Source organism: Salvelinus fontinalis, chromosome 31 (assembly GCF_029448725.1).
Source record: "Salvelinus fontinalis isolate EN_2023a chromosome 31, ASM2944872v1, whole genome shotgun sequence".
NCBI lineage: Eukaryota > Metazoa > Chordata > Actinopteri > Salmoniformes > Salmonidae > Salvelinus > Salvelinus fontinalis.
The window spans coordinates 21,382,518-21,400,348 of record NC_074695.1 but is presented as its reverse complement, the minus strand read 5'-3'; the positions used below and the strand labels follow the sequence as shown (position 1 = coordinate 21,400,348).

General features: G+C 42.1%; 1 protein-coding gene across 4 annotated transcripts in view; it reads right to left on the bottom strand.

Moving 5' to 3' along the window:
* hspg2 (heparan sulfate proteoglycan 2) overlaps positions 1–17,831 on the bottom strand; it is a 217,979-nt gene that overhangs the window by 47,381 nt on the left and 152,767 nt on the right. For 3 of the 4 annotated variants that reach the window (XM_055891736.1, XM_055891737.1, XM_055891739.1), the window contains 15 exons: positions 16,109–16,201; positions 15,842–15,931; positions 15,430–15,660; positions 15,009–15,122; positions 14,695–14,822; positions 13,223–13,309; positions 12,924–12,982; positions 12,560–12,727; positions 10,972–11,082; positions 10,636–10,736; positions 10,037–10,217; positions 6,072–6,131; positions 1,675–1,797; positions 1,265–1,456; positions 573–715 (listed from right to left, as the gene is read on the bottom strand). In XM_055891736.1, coding sequence (XP_055747711.1) covers positions 573–715; positions 1,265–1,456; positions 1,675–1,797; positions 6,072–6,131; positions 10,037–10,217; positions 10,636–10,736; positions 10,972–11,082; positions 12,560–12,727; positions 12,924–12,982; positions 13,223–13,309; positions 14,695–14,822; positions 15,009–15,122; positions 15,430–15,660; positions 15,842–15,931; positions 16,109–16,201 — 1,881 coding nt within the window. The remainder of the gene's footprint in view (positions 1–572; positions 716–1,264; positions 1,457–1,674; positions 1,798–6,071; positions 6,132–10,036; positions 10,218–10,635; positions 10,737–10,971; positions 11,083–12,559; positions 12,728–12,923; positions 12,983–13,222; positions 13,310–14,694; positions 14,823–15,008; positions 15,123–15,429; positions 15,661–15,841; positions 15,932–16,108; positions 16,202–17,831) is intronic. The other variant, XM_055891738.1, reaches the window with a different exon arrangement.

Below are 17,831 nucleotides of genomic sequence, written 5' to 3'. Positions count from 1 at the left end.
CTCTGGCAACTGAGTTAGTTAGGACACCTGTATCTTTGTAACAACTGGGTGTATTAATACACTATCCAAAGTGTAATTAATATTCAACGTCTGTATTTTTACCCATCTACCAATACCCCATCTACCCTTCTTTGCAAGGCATTGGAAAACCTCCCTGGTCTTTGTGGTTGAATCTTTGTTTGAAATTCACTGCTCGACTAAGGAACCTTCTAGATAATTGTATAATTGTATGTATGGGGTAGTCATTAAGTAGTCATTAAAAAATCAAGTTAAACACTATTATTGCACACAGAGTCAGTTCATTCAACTTATTATGTGACTTGTTAAGTAAATGTTTACTCCTGAACTTATTTAGGCTTGCCATAACAAAGTGGTTGAATTTCAAAAACAGAATTCCACTTTGACATTATGGGGTATTGTGTGTAGACCAGTGACAATAAAAAATTCAGGATGTAACACAACAAAATCAAGGGATATAAATACATACTTTCTGAAGGCACTCTATGTAGTTACTCTTAAGATCAGATTATATCCTAGACAGAAAGTATCAGGTAGAAAGGACCAGTGTTTACCTGCGGAGGAAGTTGTCCTCCCTGTTTCTTCCAGGTGAGTCCGGGGCTGGGCGTGCCTCCAGCCCTGCAGTACAGCCTCAGCGTCTCCCCCTCATGGATGTCCACTCTCTGGGGGCTCACCTGCACGTGGGGCAGGCTGGCACCTGAAGCATTTAAACACACAGGAAGAACACAGAATATGCCCAAATGAGGACCCAACAAGACTGGTAGACAATATGGGTTGTCACTAGGTACCACAGCCACAAAGTCAAAAAGGGCAATATTGTAAAAATTAATGAAAACAAAAATGTGCTTTTTGGTCTTCATTTAAAGTTAGAGTTAGGTATAAGGTTAGCAGTGAGGTTAAGGTTAAGGTTAGGTTTAAAACATTCAAGCTGCAGAGGGGAGGACGACTCATAATAATGTCTGGAACGGAGCCGCTTCAGCCATTACTACGAGCCTGCCCTCCCCAATTAAGGTGCCTCCAACCTCCTGTGGTTTAAAATCATATTTTAAGAAGATAAATTGTAGAAATAATGACTTCGTGGCTGTGGTAACTAGTGACAAACAACAATATTGGGCATATTCACAGTTGAGATAAGTACACACAACTCAGACCTCAGAGCATCCATAAATCCTTCATCGATCTCAATAGAAGACTTGCGCAACAACTAAAGCGTGTAGATCTCAAGTAAGAATACCACCCCATGAACCTGTGACATTGGCCTGCTGTTGATGTTGAGACCCACTGTGTACGTAGAGGACAGCCCGTGCTGTGTGTTCTCCGTGGGTGTTGAGGGCCTTGCAGACGTACTCCCCCTCATCCCCCCTCTCCACAGCAGGGATGGTTAGTACTCCTCCACGGACCACAGCATTGGGGCTCATTCTGTTACCAGGACCTCCACCTAGAAACACATAAGATTATTTCCCCCCTTTGTGTCAGTTATGACATTATACAGTGTGAATGTTTACTTCTATAAACAGCTATTCAAATACAAGATTATAACAGGGTGTTATACATGCGAATGAATGTGTTCCTAATTGACTTAGCCAGCAATTGACTAAACTAATTGACTGGCTTAGTTTATGCTGTAGGTGTACCGCTAGCTACAGCTTTCCTTACCTATCCACTCGATGGCAGGGGTAGGGTTGCCAGTCACAGTACAGTGGAACTCAGCGCGGCCTCCTTGCTGGATGGTCAGGACAGGTGGAGTGGCGGTAGCCACTGGCTCGGCCCCCTCGGCAGCTACAATAAGGCAGAGAATAGTTCAGCACTGCTCAGAAATAGACAGACCCCAAAGTATGGGGCGTTTGTGTTCACAAAGGGCAGGGGCTTTTCTGCAGAAAGAGGCTTTAACATTTTGCGGCTTGTAGTAAGGGCTGGAGCGGAATAGGTGGAATGGTATCAAATACACCAAACGCATGGTTTCCATTTACTGCTACCAGACCAGTACTTTACAGAATCAAGTGACATCAGTTTAGTGTACATGTTGGCTGTAGATCAGCAAGGCTGGGTCCTGACTCACTCAGGCCAAGACTGTGTCTGTGTGTTAATGTTAATGAGGGAGGGCAGAGAGAGGGTGGCGGGACAGGGCTGGGTACGTGGCCTACGCCTAGAAATTACCCCTTGGCAGCCAGGGCCCTCTGTGCAGCTGACACAGATGAGAGGTGGCAGGCTTGCCTTGGCAGGGCACATGGCTCTCTGGGCACAGCTCTCTGTGCCAGCTTGGCTGATCCTCCCTGGACGCTGATCCCCAGCCACATTGAATCGCATCTGATCCCAGGGCGACAGAGCAAAATAAAGCCCCCTTTCAGCGTCCAGGGAGGACTATCAGGCTATCTAAGCTACGAGATAAGCCCTGGTCTGGGTCTGGGACTCACTGACCTGACAGAGAGAGACTGACTATATTTCATCATCTTTGTTTTCTGAAAGGCTGGGCACTGACTAGTACACTTTCTCAAATTGATCTAATGATTTAGCTTGTCTCAATATTGAGACATGGTGACCTAGGTCAGTTGAACTGTGTGAACTTAGTAATGGAGAGAACTTCAGTAAGTAGGTGGTGAGGTTACAACAGGCCATTAAGTATACAGTATACCTTATTGAAACATTCACTGTGATGGACGGTTAAAGGAAGAGATCTGTCGAGGGGGAGGTGAGCATGATGAGAGGAATGGCAGATAGCTCTGGAGCCCAGGGGGAGAACTAACAGCCATGATCGTGATGTGGTGTATTAGGCACAGCATGATGTTTGAAGCACACTATGACAGCTATTCCAGACCAGTGTGTGTCCCTGTGTGGGACCGTCAAGCAGAATGCAGATGGAGAACGTGTGGGTGGTGTCTCCTCTGTGTTGAGTGCTGATTGGAAGAGAACAAGCTAACTACTATAGATAGAACAATAAGACAGAATGTCATATTTAGTATGTAACTTTCTCTCTAAATACATCAGATACTTGAGGTTATAACATAAAGATGGAGATCTGATCTTGGTCAGATGACTGTACTAAAATGTGCATTAGTTGTTGTCGTACACTAGTGTGGTGTTAAAAAAGTGAGTGTGAATGTTTTGTGCAGATGGAAAACCGGAGGGGACCTGAGATGAAGTGCATGAGGGACTTAATGGGTGACAAGTAAAGTTGGTAAATGGACTCAACATTCAAGAGGAGCTTCCCACATGAATGAGCATGCACCTGCACCAATGGACCCATACCATAAGTAGCCAGACGAGCCAGGCAAGACCTAGTAATGCTCATGTACAATCTATTCTGTACTATCATAACTAAAGTCTACATGGTGTCAAACGTATTATGAACATACAGTGATCCCTCGCCACTTCGCGGTTCACTTATCGCGGATTCGCTATTTCGCGGATTTTCATAATGCATTTTTATTTTATTTTATTTTATTTTTATTTTTTTTTGGTGCATTGTGCTCTGCATTCTGATTCGCTAAAAACTCACTCCCGCTTCTTGTATCAAAACATGCTACGAATTGTGCTATCATTTTGTCGTCTCGTGCAGTTATGTGTACGTACATAAAACAGCTTGGCAAATTTACATTAAGTTGGCCAAATTATCTTGTAATTTCGAACATCTCCTAAACCCATAATGGCCACTGAACTTAAGCGAGTAGCTGAGGAATGGGACCCTTTGATGAGCCGTTCATTACAGTTCTCCAACGTAATCGATGGTGGCATGTCGGTGTACAAGGATCTTTTTGCAAAGAAGAAAAAAGAGCGACAACAGCTGCCTATCACTATGTTCTTCTCCCGAACAAACACACCTGCACCGCGGGCTTCAGAAGAAGAGAACACTGCAGAGCGCAGTCAGGATGCAGCGGCCCAGTCTGAAGAGCAGTGAAACGGCCTACACGTGAGTCACTGTATTTGTATACATGTAATAGTTGCTAATTGTAAAAAAAAAAAAAAAAAAAAAAAACACAAGTTTTCTATTTCGCGGATTTCACTTATCGCGGGTCATTTTCGGAACGTAACCCCCGCGATAAACGAGGGATCACTGTATACAGTTGAAGTCAGAAGTTTACATACACCTTAGCAAAATACATTTAAACTCAGTTTTTCACAATTCCTGACATTTAATCCTAGTAGAAATTCCCTGTTTTAGGTCAATTAGGATTACCATTTCATTTTAAGAATGTGAAATGTCAGAATAATAGTAGAGAGAATTATTTATTTCAGATTTTATTTATTTCATCACATTCCCAGTGGGTCTAAAGTTTACACACACTCAATTAGTATTTGGTAGCATTGCCTTTAAATTGTTTAACTTGGGTCAAACGTTTCGGGTAGCCTTCCACAAGCTTCCCACAATAAGTTGGGGGAATTTTGGCCCATTCCTCCTGACAGAGCTGGTGTAACTGAGTCAGGTTTGTAGGCCTCCTTGCTCGCACACGCTTTTTCAGTTCTGCCCACAAATTTTCTATAGGATTGAGTTCAGTGCTTTATGATGGCCACTCCAATACCTTAACTTTGTTGTCCTTAAGCCATTTTGCCACAACTTTGGAAGTATGCTCATGTCCATTTGGAAGACCCATTTACAACCAAGCTTTAACTTCCTGACTGATGTCTTGAGATGTTGCTTCAATATATCCACATCATTTCCGTCCTCATGAAGCCATCTATTTCGTGAAGTGCACCAGTCCCTCCTGCAGCAAAGCACCCCCACAACAGGATGTTGCCACCCGCGTGCTTCACGGTTGGGATGGTGTTCCTCGGCTTGCAAGCCTCCCCCTTTTCCCTCCAAACATAACAATGGTCATTATGGCCAAACTATTTTTGTTTCATTAGACCAGAGGACATTTCTCCAAAAAGTATGATCTTTGTCCCCATGTGCAGTTGCAAACTGTAGTCTGTCTTTTTTATGGCGGTTTTGGAGCAGTGGCTTCTTCCTTGCTGAGCGGCCTTTCAGGTTATGTCGATATATGACTAGTTTTACTATGGATATAGATACTTTTGTACCTGTTTCCTCCAGCATCTTCACAAGGTCCTTTGCTGTTGTTCTAGGATTGATGTGCACTTTTCGCACCAAAGTACGTTCATCTCTAGGAGACAGAATGCATCTCCTTCCTGAGTGCTATGACTGCTGCGTGGTTTATACTTGCGTACTATTGTTTGTACAGATGAACGTGGTACCTTCACGAGTTTGGAAATTGCTCCCAAGGATGAAGCAGACCTGTGGAGGTCTACAATTTTCTTTCTGAGGTCTTGGCTGATTTATTTTGATTTTCCCATGATATCAAGCAAAGAGGCACTGAGTTTGAAGGTAGGCCTTGAAATACATCCACAGATACACCTCCAATTGACTCAAATGATGTCAATTAGCCTATCAGAGGCTTCTAAAGCCATGACATAATTTTCTGGAATTTTCCAAGCTGTTTAAAGGCACAGTCAACTTCGTGTGCGTAAACTTCTGACCCACTGGAATTGTGATACAGTGATTTATAAGTGAAATAATCTGTCTGTTAACAATTGTTGGAAAAATTACTTGTGTCATGCACAAAGTAGATTTTCCAAAACTATAGTTTGTTAACAAGAAATTTGTGGGGTGGTTGAAAAACGAGTTTTAATGACTACCAACCTAAGTGTATGTATACTTCCGGCTTCAACTGTATTATCATGATACTATGCATGTCAAAATATTATCATATGTTATAAAGAGAATTGCCTGTTCATATACTGTATGTTTGAGGAGACACAATGCAGAGCAAGCAATAAGAATTGCATCTTTACATTTGAATGAATACCTCTGCAGAATCATTCTAACCTACAGTACGTTGATAGTTCAGTTAAATATATAACCATATAACCCTACAACCTTATGTGAAGTGTGAACTGTATGTAATCCCTATGGTTGATTGTACATGGACATTACCAGACCACCACATCCATGCTGAAGGCAAAGGTAGATGAATGCATGCGTGACAGAGAGAGTTGGAGGAGCCCTCCAGGGATGAGGTGGAGGTGTGGTGGAGAGGTGTGGCCCTGCCATGCCCACTTACGCTTTCTATGTCCTTCAAACATTTCATAGGCTGTGTAAAACGTCGGAGTCTGTGAGGCCTCTGGAAATGGGGAAAGGAGGAAGGAAGGACAGGACAGGCAAACTGACAGGTGAGTCTCCAGGGCAATGATGGAACACTGGCATTGGAATCATCATCCAATGCACCTCCCACTGAGTCTGTGGCCCAATCAGAACTCAGAATGCTGTGGTCCATCCAAGTACTGCCTGGTGTTTCTTATGCCAGCGATTTTCCAAAATGCACAAGACACAACAATACAACAGCAGAATGATCGGCAAGGAACATAACTTGAATGCAATAGGCGCCACCTTTCCCATCATGTATTCAATGTATTCAAATCGTTTCTCCAATTCAGATCAGGAAATATAAATGGGCTATTTAGAACACTAGTGCATGTCTTCAAAGAGCTCTGTCAATTTTCTGGGATTTAGAGGCACGCGATATTGAGGTCCTCTGATCCAGACATTACATCCCATGCAGGCTAAAGAGTAAGAGGTGTCTTTTTTATGATGGTCATAGATAGTGCTATTGCATTCATAGTTTTATATTCACAATCATCACATACAGTACTTACCCTTGGATACAATGTTAGTAATTGTGTGATTTTTGGGATATGGTTCTGTGGATACTGGTTAAGATTAAGGGCATATCACCTTGGAGATTGTGTCATTGTGTTCATACAACATACAGTGCTGTGTTTAAATATGTTCTCTTCTGTATAAAATGTGTTACTGATATGAACTCTGGTCATTTGCTGGTGTAACAGTGAATGTGTCAACTAGTTCTACTTCACAAACATACACAGAACACAATGAGACAAGAACACAACAATGAAAACGGTATGGTCGGACTGAGTACAAACAAGCACAAAGAGAACTGAGAGCCACATACAGAGCATGCATGTTAGTAGTTATACAAACTACTTGTAAAAACTTTACTTCCATTGATTGAACCATTCGATTTGTGTTTAGAATGGTTCTCAAGAATGGTTCTCTTTAATGTTTTCAACCATATACAGCTTGTGGTTTAAACAATGGTGGGTTGGCGTATCCTTGACAAGTAGGCCATAGTGAAGAAGGGTCTGATAGTCATTAATGCCATTACATCAACACCTTACAATTAGTTGATTTACAATACATCCAAAAGAAATTACGTACGAAGGTCTGGTGCCTTGTACCCTGAGGGAGGTAATATCTTCTGTTCCATTGAAATCTCACTCCGCATGACTCTGTCATATCTTTGGTCATTATCACTACTTTAATCAAATTGATCTTTTTCACAAACATTTTCAGTAAAGATAAATAAAATACATTGTGATATTTGTATGTTACATCAGTTAGGTAATAAAAAAAAATCTAATCAGTTCATAGTATAGTGTAAAGTACAATCTCTTTGAAACAGCACCTTTGGATATCTAGGTTAAATACAGTGTAAAACAATAGTTATAAAAGTTTAAATGAAAAGTTCAAACTAAAATAACATAGTAGCATGATGAGGCATCTCAAACTGTCTGTGGATTGCGCATTCTGTCTCTATCGGCCCATGTTTCAGCCACCGAATCTCTCTCTTTTCTCTTAATAAGATACTGTATTTCAACAACAACAAAATATATTTAAAAAATGTTTGATGAGAAACATTTAAAACATAAAAATGCAATGACAAAACATTGAAAATTATTATAAACTTTTGATCTGTTCTCAAAATAAATGTAAACCATGCTTTTATCATGTAAGTAAATGTAAACCATGCTTTTATCATGTAAGTAAATGAATAAGTACTGCCTGTTCTCTCAAATCAATTACTAGCCAAGAAACAAACAAATATATCGCTATATAGATCTAGGTATGTAGTAATTTATTTAACTTTTATCAAATTTGATATATTATGTTCAGATAACATTTAGGTTTAAAAAAGTTAATCAATTAAAAAAAGATTATTTGCCCTTGATTTAAAAAATATGACAATGTTGAACTGCAATAAAAATGTGATACAACACGTGTGACATACGCAAGTTGATTTATGAAAGCGTTGAAATCCAAACTAGTCTCAATGATCTTTCAAATTTCAAGTCAAATCTTCAACACATTTCCTTTGAGTCTAATAAACACTTACTGGATAGTACGATGCAAAACAAGACGCCTTGGCAACTTTTTGCATTGCCAATTGACTTACAATTGGCAATGCAATGCCTTGGACCCTCTTACTACTCCCATCCAGATAACAGACAATAAAAGCAGCCATAGATAGATATACTACTAACCTAAAGTTTAAAGTTCAACCACAGGTATCTTCCCCTGCTACAAGGCTGATAGCACCATTGTCAACATTAACATTCATCAAAACAATCAGGAAAGGAACAAAGGATCTGTTTTTTATACAGAGTGGGATTGCTTCTGTTCCTATGTGATCCTCAAGTCACCCTCGAGAGGGGGTTTAGATTGGGATTGTGATTGGGTAAGTAGGCTCAGTACAGTCCTTTTACTATACTGTAAGTACATTTATGCCTCGGTGGTGATAGGCTGAAGTCCTTTTTGAATGTTGGTCCCTCCCAGTCAGTCACTAAGCACCCATCTTGTCATCCATGTACCTCATCAACCACTACAGCTCAAGGAGAAATCACCACCAGTCCCAGCCAGAGTTACAGAATTCAGGAAAGATACCAAATAACCAACACCCTGCTAGTAAGGAAATAGGCAGAAACTAGTGTACAAGTGATTGAAAAGTTACCAGACCACCACCACCACCACCACCGATTACATGAACCCACAGTGAAGACAGCAACAGCTAGAGATCAGAGAAGAGATATCACCGATGGCAACAGAGACGCAATTCAAAGGATTGGTCAGTCATCACTGAGTATTAAACCAAGAAGTAACTAGAAAATAAATAAAATATATGCCACTGGGCAAGACAACCTTCTTTGGTAAATCCATTGGGAGTGGTGACAGTGCATAGTAACTAAAACTACTTGTAACTCTTGAGTGGGCATTCTCTTTGGGCTTTGGTAGCATTGAGGACTACTGTATGCTATGATTTCTTGGACAAACCATACACGTATCTTACAATTATGGCCCTTTTCATTATTTTTCATAATAAAATAATTATAATATCCACAAGCTGTACATTGCCCCTGGAACCATAAAGATTTTACACGGAGTAAGAAGGTCAAATCGTTGTTAGAAAGACAGAGACACCAACATCAGAAACAGGGAAACAGGTAGCGTAGGGAGAGATTTGAAGGTGTTGGGTTATGAGAATAGGAAATATACTCATTCATGTCACTGATGGAGTGCTGAGGTTTAGGGGGTCTACACCAGAAGTTAAGGGTTATAGGAGGAAGGTATATAGTGTGTGCAATTAGGCTTGGAATGTGTTGAGTGCAGGGAAGCGATTACATGTGGCAGGCATTGATAAGTGGAGAGAGCCATGGATTAGTGATGGAGGGGGGTTGAGATCAGGTCAGGTCACCTTAAGGGAGAAATAAAAGTTTATGCCCGTATCACTAGTGTCCTGCCTAGCAGTAAAGAACGATGTTTGTACAGATGGGTAGGAGGAGACTCAGCCTATGAGGAACGGTTAAATATCAGTGCTTGCTTGAAAATGTTTTTGTCTAATGCAGCTGTATCTGCATTTGATCCTCCGGGCAGAATAAACTTCAGAATAAAGAATTAGAACCTAACAGGGTTTGACATGAGAGAGGTTGTCTGAATTTAGAAAAGTGGGGGTTGGGAGTCAGAGTGACAGGAGTTATGCTGTTTGCCAGAAGCTAGGGAGCGAACAGATAAACTAATTTAACGCAGTGCATTATATAGGGAACGGAGGCAAAGCCAAAGCAAGCAGGGGCATGCACCATTCGAGGAAGGGCTGAGGAGAGGAATAGAGCTTGTAGGGTGGTCTAAAGAGGCTGATGGCTAACAGTACGATGGCACCTGTCTGGGATCACAAACCTGGCACGTAGAGGACGGCAGTGCCCTCGTCCATGGCAAACATGTTAGAGCCTGTACACACGTAGATGCCAGCGTCCTCAGGCTGGACGTTCTGGATGGTCAGGATGCCGTTGAAGTCCATGGCTCTGTTGGGCAGCTTGCCGTTACCCCGCCGGGTCCACACCAGGGTGTAGGCTGGAGACTGGGAGGGGAGGGGACAGATGGGTACAAGATGTGAAGTAAACACAAGTAAGAGAGAAAGCAAAAGAAAGCAATGCAACAGAGGGGCCAATAAAACATTTACATTTAAGTCATTTAGCAGACGCTCTTATCCAGAGCGACTTACAAATTGGAAAGTTCATACATATTCATCCTGGTCCCCCCGTGGGAATTGAACCCTGGTCCCCCCATGGGAATTGAACCCACAACCCTGGCGTTGCAAGCACCATGCTCTACCAACTGAGCCACACGGGACCACATAAAAGGGGGACAATTGTATAATAATATGGTTTTCTACCATTTTCTCTCAAATTTATTAAGCACAATGCCAACCATCCAAGATATATCCAAATAAATAGAATTGATTGTGTTAATGTTTCCATGTTGGAAGCTAGTGTTACCTTGCTCTTGGCTGTGCAGATGAAGCTGACTGTTGCTCCAACTGTGACGCTATGTGCTTTGGGCTCCTCAATGGTCACTTCAATGGGTTTGGATAAGACAGCTGGAGACAGAAACCATTCAGTAAACATTTAAAGGCCCCAAAAATGTATTACTTACTGTATCTCAGCTTCGACCACATTTAGCTAGAGCCAAAACTTTTTAAAAAGCTTATAAGTTCAAGCCAGTTTAATTATTCAACAACTGACTAAGATCACTTAAAAAATAATGACAAAATTATTAGAAATTCTTATATGTTTGTGCATTCAATAAATGTTTTATGATTTAACAAGTAGTACTTGTGACGATGATCTCAGCGCGGCTCATGTTGATGTTGCGTTGGTCTCTGCAGGTACAGATGTAGATGCCTGCGTCACTGGGTTGAACACTGGGGATATGCAGCTCCTCTCCTGAAAGAACAGGTAGGAATATACAGTTGAAGTCGGAAGTTTACATAGACTTATGTTGGAGTCATTAAAACTAATTTTAAAAGTATCTATATAAAACAAGTAAAACAAGTCCTATATCGACATAACCTGAAAGGCAGCTCAGCAAGGAAGAAGCAACTGCTCCAAAATCGCCATAAAAAAATCCAGACTACGGTTTGCATCTGCAAATTGGGACAAAGATTGTACTTTTTGGAGAAATGTCCTCTGGTCTGATGAAACAAAAATACAACTGTTTGGCTATAATGAATATCAATATGTTTGGAGGAAAAAGGGGGATGCTTGCAAGCCGAAGAACACCATTGGTCGCAAATGGGTCTTCCAAATGGACAATGACCCCAATCATACTTCCAAAGTTGTGGCAAAATGGCTTAAGGACAGCAAAGTCAAGGTTTTGGAGTGGCCATCACAAAGCCCTGACCTCAATCCTATAGAAAATTTGTGGGCAGAACTAAAAAAGCGTATGCGAGCAAGGAGGCCTACAAACCTGACTCAGTTACACCAGCTCTGTCAGGAGGAATGGGCCAAAATTCCCCCAACTTATTGTGGGAAGCTTGTGGAAGGCTACCCGAAACGTTTGACCCAAGTTAAACAATGTAAAGGCAATGCTACCAAATACTAATTGAGTGTATGTAAACTTCATGTCACGACTTCCGCCGAAGTCGGTCCCTCTCCTTGTTCGGGCGGTGTTCGGCGGTCGACGTCACCGACCTTCTCGCCATCACTGATCCATTTTTCATTTTCCATTGGTTTTGTCTTGTCTTCCTTCACACCTGGTTCCAATCCCATCAATTACATGTTGTGTATTTAACCCTCTGTTTCCCCTCATGTCCTTGTCGGAGATTGTTTGATTGTATGTGATGTGCAAGTTATGTGTTGGTGTGCAACGGGTTTTGTACCCACTTTTGTTATTTTGTATATTTTGGTTTTTGGAGTTTTGTCAGCACTTATTAAACGACTCCATTTATACCAAGTTCGTTCTCCTGCGCTTGACTTCCCTGCTACCAACATACACCCTTTACACTTCAGACCCACTGGGAATGTGATGAAAGAAATAAAAGCTGAAATAAATTATTCTCTCTATTATTCTGACATTTAACATTCTTAAAATAAAGTGGTGATCCTAACTGACCTAAAACAGGGACATTTTACTAGGATTAAATGTCAGGAATTGTGAAAAAACTGAGTGTAAATGTATTTGGCTAAGGTGTATGCAAACTTCGACTTCAACTGTAGAATAACTTTACATTAACATGGGGAATGGACTCAATAGGCTTTCTACTACAGTTAGTACTGGATGTTTCACCAGTATAAGGTATTTACTGAGAAGTGTATAGTGTAGGTACAACTATATAACACTACATCAGTGTATGTATTGCTCTTATACTAGGCCATTTCTCACATCCCACTACCCAGACCTGATCTGTCCAGTATACTTTACCTTGTCCGCGTCTGTCGGCGCTGTTGGTGACGGGCCTTCCGTCCTCCCTGGACCAGTAGTAGTAGTGGGGTGGAGAGCCGGTCACCTGGCACCGCAGGGTCACAGGGCTGCCCTGGGCCACCAACACCCTCTCAGGGTACACCTTCACCACCAGAGAGGCTGCCACTGCTGTGTCAGAGGTTAAGGGTCAAATGTTAGTTGGCAATGATCACAGAGAGACACTCTTACTTACAGTAGAGTATTATATTTTATTTATTATTTTACCAGGTAGTCCCATTGGGTCCAGAATACCTCAGGGGAGACCTGACCAAGTATGGGGAAAATACATTTCTGTGCAGCTCTTTTGCTGACTGCATTCACTTACTGTTGAATGGACGACACTTAATCCTGTCCTGTGGATTTCCAACATATCCAGGTGCACAGCTGTGGAGATGAGAAAAAACAAAATTATAACAACTCAATGCGATGACAGAATGACATACAGTGGTGGAATGCCACAGAGAGGACATTGAAAAGTTAGTCTGAATAGAGCTCTGTGTCTGCTGTATGGCCAACTCCTATGATCACTTAGCATGACAATAACCACAGGAGTCAACAGGACAGCACAAACAGATCTGGGACCAGGCTAGAATAGACAGGTAAAGTAGAGTTGTGTCAGCTTACCGTTCACAGTACTGGCCAGTGTATCCAGGCTGGCAGGCAGTGCACTGATAACCACCGTTACCCAGGCTTTCACAGGTAGGGGAGAACCTGGAAAATACACAGAGAAGAAAGATGCAGTACAGAATACTTAATTCAGCATTATAAACTGGGTGGTTCGAGCCGTGAATGCTGATTGGCTGACAGCTGTGGTATATCAGACCGTATACCACTGGTATGACAAAACATTTATTTCTAATTGTATTGGTAAACAGTTTATAATAGCAATAAGGCACATCATGGGTTTGTCGTATATGGCCAATATACCACGGCTAAGGGCTGTATGCAGGCACTGCGCATTGTGTTGTGCATAAGAACAGACCTTATCCGTGGTATATTTGTAACGTTTGTCGTTCGAATGAGACCAAGGTGCAGGGTGGTAAGTGTACATTTTCCTTTCATTTTAAATGTTCCACCAAAAAACAATAAACAACTCAACGAATGTAAAGCTAGTAGTGCAAACACATGCAAGACAAAAAAGACATGATCCCACAACTGAAGGTGGGAAAAAGGGCTGCCTAATTATGAGACAACGATAGACAGCTGCCTCTGATTGGGAACCATACTCGGCCAACAAAGAAATATAAACATAGATTTCCCACCCTAGTCACACCCTGACCTACCAAATAAAGAATAAAATGATCTCTAAGGTCAGGGCGTGACAATATTGGCCATATACCACACCCCCTCAGGCCTTATTGCTTAATTATAATATCAACTTGGATCTGTTCCAAGTATCGGTGGAGGGCAAACTACCTACAGCACCTGATGTCACAGGAAGGCCAAAAAGATCATCAAGGACAACAACCACCCAAGCCACTGCCTGTTCACACCACTACCATCCAGAAGGCGAGGTCAGCTGCATCAAAACTGGGACCGAGAGACTGAAAAATAGCTTCTATGTCAAGGCCATCAGACTATTAAACAGCAATCACTAACACAGAGAGACTGCTGCCTACATTGAGACCCAATCACTGGCCACTTTAATAAATTGATCACTAGTCACTTTAAACAATGCCACCTTAAATAATGCCACTTAATTAATGTTTACATATCTTAAGCATTACTCATATCACATGTATATACTGTATTTTATACCATCATCCATATATGTATATGTACATATTCTCATTCACCCCTTTAGATTTGTGTGTATTAGGTAGTTGTTGGGGAATTGTTAGATTACTTGTTAGATATTACTGCACTCTCGGAACTAGAAGCACAAGCATTCCGCTACACTCGTATTAACATCTGCTAACAATGTGTATGTGACCAATAACAATTGATTTGATTTAAAAGATATGAGAGGTAAGAGATATGAATGAGATCATGTAAAATGCAACACAAGATAAGTCAGTGCGAGTGTTAGTGTGTGCGTTTATGCGCGCGTCTATGTGTGTAACAGTCCTTTGTTGTAATGTACATAGCCTACTCACTGGTTGTCAGGGTCTGTGTGGGGGCAGGCACAGGGCTGGCAGTCCTCTGGGGTTCCAGCGGTGGGGTCCCCAAAGAAGCCCGGGGCACACTGCTCACACAGCTCTCCCTGGGTGTTGTGGAGGCAGCTCTGGGGGTGGGGGAGAGCAGACACTCAGATGTTATTCAATGTACTGATTTCAAAACAACCGCTATCTTCTAAAAGGCCTCTAAAAAGACGTCTCAACGAGTCTAACTTAGATAAATGAAGGTTAAATCAAAAAGGTGAAACATTTATGAAAACAACTGCCTTAAAGAGATTCTCCAGGCTGCATACCGTGCAGATGCCAGTCTCTGGGTGGCAGGAGTCAGAGTGCCCGTTGCACTCACACAGCTCACAGTGGCCCAGGTACAGGCCACCTCCGGTTCTGGTGTAGCCAGGAGCACAGTCCTGGGGGAGAGGAGGTGCAACTTTCATCACACAACATCACATGGACTTGACACGCTAAGGGTGGGTTTCCGGACACAGAGCCTGGTCCTCCATTAAACATGCTTTCTCCGGGAGTAAAAAGTAAGTCTGTTCAGTGTTCAAATGTACATAGCCATATGATTTAAGAGGTTAATTTGTCAATATTGCCAGTGAGAGAGAGAGAGAGAGAGAGAGAGAGAGAGAGAGAGAGAGAGAGAGAGAGAGAGAGAGAGAGAGAGAGAGAGAGAGAGAGAGAGAGAGAGAGAGAGAGAGAGCGAGCTCCTCTTACCTGACAGGAGAGTCCCTGGTAGGCAGTCGGGCAGCGGCACTGCTCCACCTCTAGAGCCTGAGCCAGGCCGCTGTAGTTGGGCACGGCCACCTCCATGCTGACCTCCGAGATGCTGGAGGACCTCATCTCTGTGTAGTAGGAGGCCCGCACCAGGATGTCATCCAGGTCAGCCAGCACCATCATCAGGTGCTCCCGAGTGGCAGGCATGCCGTCTGGACGACGCCAGTTCTCCTGCAGGAGAAAGAGAGCAGAGTTAGGTTAATACTATGCTATTACTAGGATGCTAAGGTGACCTGTGTCAATGAGGAATGGATGGTAAAGGTTGCAATCAAATTGCCATTTGGGGACAACAAAGTTCTATTGAATTGAAATGATAAAATGTAGGTAATCTGTACTACTGTAGAACACTGACCTCTCTGAAGACAACCTCAAACTGGCGGGACTCTCTTGTCCCCTGTCCCCTCTGCCATGGCTGACGAGCCACCAGCGTGATGTCATTTCCCTGTGGGCAACAATGAAAAGGAGAACCAATCAAAGACAGGTGAATGGATGCAACCACAATACATGGAAGTGATCTCAGTTGATAACTTGTGGGATGGAGTGTGCTATGTATGGATGCAGCAATAGAACATGAAAGTGAATGAATGAAGTTGGTAACTTTGCTGCATAAGCTACTTACAATAATCTGAATGTCAGGGTCCTCGATGGCTGTTCCTCTCTGTCCTGCTACGTAGGAGATGGTGTACTTCAGCTTACCGCCGTAGGAGCTCACCTATAACATGGGTAAAGGTAAAGAAATTAGGTTGCATACTAAATCTAACTTTGTTGATGAGCCTTTGAGCGTCAAACAAATATGACTATAGGCCTCTAACATTACAATGTTTCAGGAATAGGCAAACGAGTGAATCTATGACTACATCTATTACAAAAGAGATTTCATATCTTAATCAGTCTCTTTATTTATTTTAGGCATGAATCGTTCCCAATACAAAATTAGTCGTGCCTGACCTCCCACCCCTTAGAGAAGTGATTATGAATCATTAAAATTTTACCTTTATTTAACTAGGCAAGTCAGTTAAGAACAAATTCTTATTGTCAATGACAGCCTAGGAACAGTGGGTTAACTGCCTTGTTCAGGGTCAGAAGGACAGATTTGCACCTTTTCAGCTCGGAGATTCAAACTTGCAACCTTTCGGTTACTAGCCCAACACTCTAACCACTAGGCTACCCTGCCACCCTAATCCTGAATGCTGATTGGTGAAAACCGCATTCCAGCCGGTGTCTATTCCACAAGTCACCACTGGCTAAATCTATGACGTTCAAATGCCTATTTACTCTGTTCCATCTGACTCCGCAATCCACTGTCTCATCAGCCCAGCCAGGCAATTTATAAACTTGATCTCCACTATAAAAAGCATCTAGACATTATGTCACATTTCTTTTAGATTAACATTTAGTTTACAACAGCAGAGATTTGTATAAACCTTGCTGTCTGTCTCTCCGACATTTTGCAACATTGTTTCAATATTCAAATTCGATCTCCAGCTGTCCCATAGTAATAAATGTCTCGGGAGTCAGGACGAGACAGACAGGCAGGCAGCGTTTCTCAACCAGTCTAAATCATGAATCAGCTGGCATCATTTTTATGAATATATACAAAGAAATGTCAATAGAAAACAGGTAAAACAAAATGAAGTGAGTCTAGTTTGCAGTCTTTCCAGCTTCGGTTTGAAATGATTGTGTTAGCTGTGTGTTGGCTAGCTCCTCTGAACAACAGTGTCCTGATGGGTGAGCACATTATCTATGCCAGGAGGAATTGCTCCTCATTAGCTCAATGCTATGGATGTATCCAAATAAATGTCACTAGAAAACAGCTTAAAACAAATGCAAATGTGGCTACTTTGCTGTTATTCTGGCTGCACTTTTTGAGGTGACTGTAAGTTAGCCATAGTTGGCTAGCTAGCAAGGAAGGGTTAAGAAAGTTGCCAGCCAGTATGGCAATGGAACATTTAGAACGAACGGCTGTATCCATAGATACAGAACAAAAAGACTGAACGACTCGGTCTCGTCTCTAGCAACCAAACCGATAGAACGAATGACCAACCCTAGATTTTTGTCGGGACTATATCTTGTGGAAATTGTATGAATAAATTCATCAAAATAACATTCGTAATGAAAATATGTCAATCATTATTTGAATATGTTGGTAACGGTGTTTGGAGGATATATTGGCATGGTTTGCCGTCCCTCGATTTCGTCTCGTGCCTAACAACACCCGTGCCAATATATCCTCCAAACACCGGCTTGTCGGGCATTATCACTTAAATAAACAGGAGCTCCAAACTCCACAGGGTTGTCAGGTGATGCCATCCTTCCCTTCCCCTGCTCTGTTAGTTGAGGTG